Here is a 6,127-nt window from a genome sequence, read left to right as displayed (position 1 = left end):
CAATATTCTAAATACCTACATTTTGGTGTAAAAAAAAAGGACATAGAATTAAGTTATGCATTCATTTATGTCCAATTACAGACAAAAAAGTCATACATGTACACTACCGGTCAAAAGGTACTACTACTACTAAGGTCAGAACTAAACAGCCAGAGGTTTAAAAAAAAAAAGATAAGATACAAAACACAAGTCCAAGCTCTGCCAAAACTACCTAAATAAAAAAAGAACATGATGGTAAAGCTTGAAAACATGGAGTGGAAAAAGTGTGGTGGTCTAAAACTTTTTACCGGTAGTGTATGCACTGCAAGTTTGCCTTTTTTTTTTTTCACTAATACTGAGCAGTTCAAAGTCAAAATTGCATGATGAATTGCGTTGATGAACTGCGTTGATGAAGAACAGTCATGTATTCCTTTTAATTTAGTACTCAAATACTCAAAGTTGGTGTTCTGAATACGTATTTTTGGTACTTGAATTCAGTTACTTCCCAACACTGAGCATTCACACTACCAAATGTTTGGACAGACTTTTTCATTCAATGTTTTTATGGAAAGGTTTATGGAGAGGGTGGGTCCAAACTTCTGACTGGTAGTGTATTGCTTGAAAACTCTACATCAGGGGTCTCCATCCTGTAGCTCTCCACCCCCTTCCAAGTAGCACGTCAAAGAGATTTCTGAAGTACATGTATTGTGCTCTATAAGGAAAATTTGATTAATTACCATTGTAAATGTGTCATTTAATGCCTGACTTGGTGCACTGAAAAATAGATAATGGTTTATGTTTTATAAGCGTTTAAGTGTTCCCCATCTAAAGGCTTGCTGTGGCTCTTATATTTACTCAGTTTTTTTGTGACTGCTGCAACTGGTTGCTCACTTGGAGACCCCTGCTCTACATTCTTACTGTGACCGGGGTCCCCCCTCCACAGAACTAAGAATAAATATTTTGCACTTTATCAAACACAACCACATCAAGAACAATTTTCTCCCAATCCTCACCTCACCTCCAGAACTATAATCAAGAAAAGAGTATTTTGAGATAATTTCATCTTATTTATCATTTATTAAAAACTATTTACACAGAGAGATTCAGAGGGAAACAGACACTTTTGCATACGTCATTTCTACACAGATCTAACACGAGCGACAGCAGCTGCAACTCACAACCCACAGTGACACTTTATACACAGATCCAGCATTTTCATCCGTCATTTTCACTAAACTAAACAGACAAGGCCATAAACAGATAACAAAACAACAGGAAACCAAAACGATGCGCTAAAAATGCTCCTTGTACACTGCAAAAACACAGTATCTAAAGAGAGTTAAAAAGACTTGAATTCAGAGTAACTAAATGGGAGTAGTTTTAAGTAGAATATAGGATTTTTTGGTGTTTCAGTATTCTTAGAACTGGTTTCTTATGATAAATGCTGCATTATGTAACCTTTTTATCTGGTTATCTCCATAGTGATGTTCTTGTTTTGCTTGGAATGTTCCACAGTTTGGCATTAAACCTTTTCATCTTGTGCTTTTTCCAATTACAGATGTTTTAATTGCTCAAAAATGCCTTGAAAAACTACTGTGAGCAGGGTCACCTCTCCACAGATTTATAATTATATATAATTTGGTCTTGTGTGGAGTCACCTCCTTGGCGATAGATAATCAATTTTGTGTAATATAGGGATTTTAAAATACATGGCAAGACACACAAATTGACACTTAAGCAAAATTAATTGATAATCTATAAAAAAACGTATATACTGAATTAGTCCAAAACCAATATATGAACTAATGTTACCAATATCAATTAATATTAATACCGATATTTGTCCATTACTAAACCAAAAAATAAAAAAACACACATTATAAAATTATGAATTCAAGTGCTTTTTAACCTAATTTAGATACAACATTTCATTCTAATGTCTTGTCAGCTCCTTTGGCAGTTTTGGCATATAGACACACTTTTAAATTACCTACATTGTCCCAAAAAATTGCAATAAATCCTTAGGCAGTGCATGGTTTCGATATTGAGTTTTTAGCTTTGCGTTATCGGTCCGAACATTGTCATGCATTCTGATCGAAGACGCAGGATGGAGAGTTGAAATGAAATTTGTGGAGTTATAAAGTGGCTAAGAGCACCAAGAACTCCTAGATACATGATTTTGAATATTTAAGGGAAAACCTTAAAAGTGCTCAAATTCATAGTGTGCACTAGGTAACTTTTCTGGTAGAGGGTTTTCCACCTTGTCGTCTTCATGGAGATGTTATTGCTTTGTCCGGAACGTTCCGCAGTATGGCATTCATCTAATCTATCACCATGGACAGGAGGCAAGATTGATAAGTTCTGTGTTTGACTGTGGAACACTATTATAAACGAAGCCATAATGTATCCATGGAGAGAAGCTTCCACCAGAAAAGTTACGCAATGCACTCTTAAAGCTACCATCTGTATATTTATTAGATTATTTCAAATGCGTGAGCCCTAATCATTTCATTTTGGTGATGTTCAAACAGTTCATTTTGACAAAAAACCAAAATAGCTTTCTATTGGGACATACTAAATTTATTACAGTAAGGCCACCACTTATAATATTTTCTCTTCTCACATCAAAATTAAGTAATAGAAATTAGGGATGCACCGATCCAGCTTTTTCCATCCTGATACTGTTTCCAAGCTTTTTTATAGCCGATACCAGTGCAGAGCCTTAAAACTAAAATAAAATAAGACAGAACTGATCAAAATGTTCCATGTAGTCTTATTTATCTCTCATGTAACTACAAATCAGTTGTTGGAAATAATAAAAACTATTACATCGATTTCTGTGTTCAATCAGGATATCGGCCGATATCCTGCAAATTCTCCCAGTATCGGCGACAATATTGGATCGGTGCATCCCTATTAGAAACTGATACATACATTTACTTGAACGTGACGGTTAGCTATGAGTTTTTGGGAGCACCAATGTGGCATTTTGAGGCAGGATTGTAATTCTTGATAGGTCCTTATCTTCACCCATACAAGCAAAACAAACTGACAATCTTGCTCAAAATCTTTAAACAACACATATTATGCAAAACTGACCATGATATACTGTTGTTCCCTCATCAGAAACATACCTGGAGTTATATATTAATCCAGAGTGCTCAAGTTTGCATTTTTCCCATTTTGTTGTGTCATAGACAGAACTCTGGACTTCTCCTGTGTTTTTAAGTCCATGAACCAACTCATTCTACGGTCAAATTGTGCTCACAACAAGACCCCTTTAAAGTGCTATCACAAAACAATCAGGTTTGTGAAGTTGTAGTGTATTGTTTTATATCATGCCATTGTAGATTTATGAAACATTGTCGCGTGGGAGCATGGGTGATGTAGGCTTGTGGGCAAAGCATTGTACAGGATCTTACTACTAACCGTAAGGAGAGTTCAAATAGTGCTCAGGAGAGATTGCTAGATTATTCAAACATGCATGGATGGCATTCAAAACCTCTTCAGGCATGTTTTTGATGAGGACATTATAACATGTTAGAAAATTCCAAAAAGTCGATTTTGCATTATACCAGCTCTTTAAGTTAGAAAGTGTGAAATACTTATCTTAAGGTCAGTAAAAGCATGTTTAAAAGGGAATTAAAGCCACATGAATGCATAATATGTGTTCTTTAAGTAAATCAAAGTAGTTGTTTTTTAAGCCAGTTGTGAGATGTTATGGAAACGTGTCAGGAAATGTCTTCTTCTCCAGGTAAATAGTCATGCAGTCTTCTTTTTGATGAGGACGGACATTTTTCTTCCAGATTTGAACGGTAAATAACGGTTGATGATGATCCACACACATTGAGTTTTTGAGTTTTTTTTTTTTTAGAGAAACGTCCGAGCCACAAATCTGAGGAGGCCTCCGTGTTTGAAGCAGATTATGTCTGTGTCATTGTCGAAGAGCGCCGTGACGTGAAAACTCTTCCCTTCACTTGTCTAAGGATCAACAAAAACAGAAGAAAAACACAACAGAAATCAGATTACTGATTTTACCTTAACTTTTATTCTTTGTCATTGCTGCTCTGTTTGAATTCTTATTGCTCTGTTGTGAAAATCTGGTCCAAAATGTTCATTGTTGTTGTGCCTTTGTACAAGACACTTCACCCACATTGCCTAGTATGAATGTGGTGTGTGAGTGAGTGATTGTGGCGGTCGGAGGGGCTGATGGCAGATTGCTTGTGCCTTAGTGTCTTGCCTAAGGACACAATGACAGACACTGCGGCCCCACTGTGACGTGCATTGGCAGCCTCATGTTCATCAGCCTGCCCCAGGGCAGCCCTGACTACAACAGGAGCTTCCCACCACAGTCCATCAAGTGGACTGAAAGAAATCACATGGGGAAATTTGTCCTGTGCATTTGGCCCATCCTTCATGGGGAAGTGGGACCTCTCTCCAAAATGTGAGCTAGTCTTAGTCAGGACTACCTTATCTGAAGGAATTTGACCAATTGTTCATGTTTTGGGTTGACAGGGGAAACCAGAGTGCCTGGACTCATGAAGAAACAGGCAAATTCCACACAGAAAGGCCTGGGTGACCCAGGAATCGAACCCTGAACCTTCTTGCTGTGAGGCATGTATCTGAGCCACATTAAGAGGCTTTGGTTTGTCTGTACCTTGACGGTGAGCAGTTGGTTCGGTTGGAGGTTTTCTGGGAGCTCGATGTTGAACGCCTCTTTCCCACTGAGCTCCAGGACGTCTGCATTTTCTCCAGACTCAAACTGTAGAGGAGCGATGCCCGCCCCCAGCAGCTGTCTGCGGTGCAACTTCTCAAAGCTCTCTGCAATCACAGCTCGAACGCCCTGAGGACCGAGGGGAGATACAGATGTGGAATAACAAAGATGACTAGAGCTGCAAGATTCACCCAGTCAAATACTGGATATGAATATTAAACCTTATATTGAGATTTTTCAAGTTAAATTATTTCTTTTAAAGAAACAAATAAATAAATAAAACACCATAATAATAAAATAAAAAGACAAACTAGCTGTAATAGAAATGCATAGATTACCATGAGATAGGGTCCTTTGGCAACCCAGTCTCTAGAGCTCCCGGAGCCATAGTGTTTTCCGGCCAAAATGACGAGGGGGACTCCATCTCTCTGATACCGCTCGGCCGCCTCAAATATATCCATCTGTGTAGAGAATAAAACAACAACATACATTTAAACTAAAGCTTACACGTCTGTGCAGAGAACAAACATGTATTTAAACCAATAGCACCCACCCAAGGGCCATGAAATCAGAAGAACATACAGTAATATATATGAGATTGGGCCCTAAGTTAGTTTTACAGAATAAGTCAGGCCCTGAGATCAAAAAAGGTTTCCTTCATGTTGATTGTTTGTAAAATCCCTCCGTCATCCAGGTAGAATCCACGGCAAAAGGAGAAATTCAATTTTTCAACTGGACAAAAGTTTATTTTAGTCAAATACATTTCAATCAATTTTACTGAAAACAGACTTCAGGCATAAAGAGCAGGGTATCAAGATCACAACAGCTTTTATTCCATGTTGATATTAATTCCAGAGAAATCCACATTTACACGTTTGTACAATATATTAAGCCTAAAAGTATGCGCGCCTAATGATAAGAAGTATAAGAGAAAGAAAGAGTAGAGATAAAGGGGAGCTGCAGCTGGATCAGAGACAGGGAGGGGGAATGGGGGGAGCAGGAACAGACAAACACACGTGCGCAAGCACGCACACGCACACACACACACACACGCACGCACGCGCACGCACGCACACACACACACACACACAGAGGACTTTTAGTCAAATTGTGCAGATTTAAGTCAAAACTTGAGAACCGCAGGGACACGTGAAGAAACATAAAGAGATGCGCTGTGGCCCTGACTTAGAGCTTTCACCTAAACATCCGAGCAGTAAATCCTCCTCTTACTGCCACACGATTGGCTGCAGACCCGTTGATTAAAATGGGCTTGCCTTATAGTACTTGCCTTAAGATCAGAATTTTGATTGCAATCTATCGATCTTTTGATTTATGGTACAGTCATGCTAGATTATAATATATACAGTATGAAAGGTGCTGCATCTGATGTTTAAAGTCTTAAAGAACAATATAAGAAGATTAGAAAAGGCCAGA

General features: G+C 38.3%; 1 protein-coding gene across 1 annotated transcript; it reads right to left on the bottom strand.

Annotated features, from left to right (window-relative positions):
- Window positions 1-1,033: 1,033 nt before the first annotated feature.
- ireb2 (iron-responsive element binding protein 2) lies at window positions 1,034-5,307 on the bottom strand. The gene is made up of 3 exons (XM_055155731.1): window positions 5,032-5,307; window positions 4,637-4,822; window positions 1,034-3,960 (listed from the first exon to the last, which is right to left on the bottom strand). The coding sequence occupies exons 1-3, from the start codon at window positions 5,182-5,184 to the stop codon at window positions 3,850-3,852; spliced, it is 450 nt and encodes a 149-aa protein (XP_055011706.1). The 5' UTR covers window positions 5,185-5,307; the 3' UTR covers window positions 1,034-3,849.
- Window positions 5,308-6,127: the final 820 nt, after the last annotated feature.

The sequence above is a fragment of the Boleophthalmus pectinirostris genome, unplaced genomic scaffold (assembly GCF_026225935.1).
Source record: "Boleophthalmus pectinirostris isolate CB_2022bp ecotype Guang Dong unplaced genomic scaffold, ASM2622593v1 HiC_scaffold_2, whole genome shotgun sequence".
In the NCBI taxonomy this organism is placed as follows: Eukaryota; Metazoa; Chordata; class Actinopteri; order Gobiiformes; family Gobiidae; genus Boleophthalmus; species Boleophthalmus pectinirostris.
This window is presented reverse-complemented; position numbering and strand designations above follow the sequence as displayed.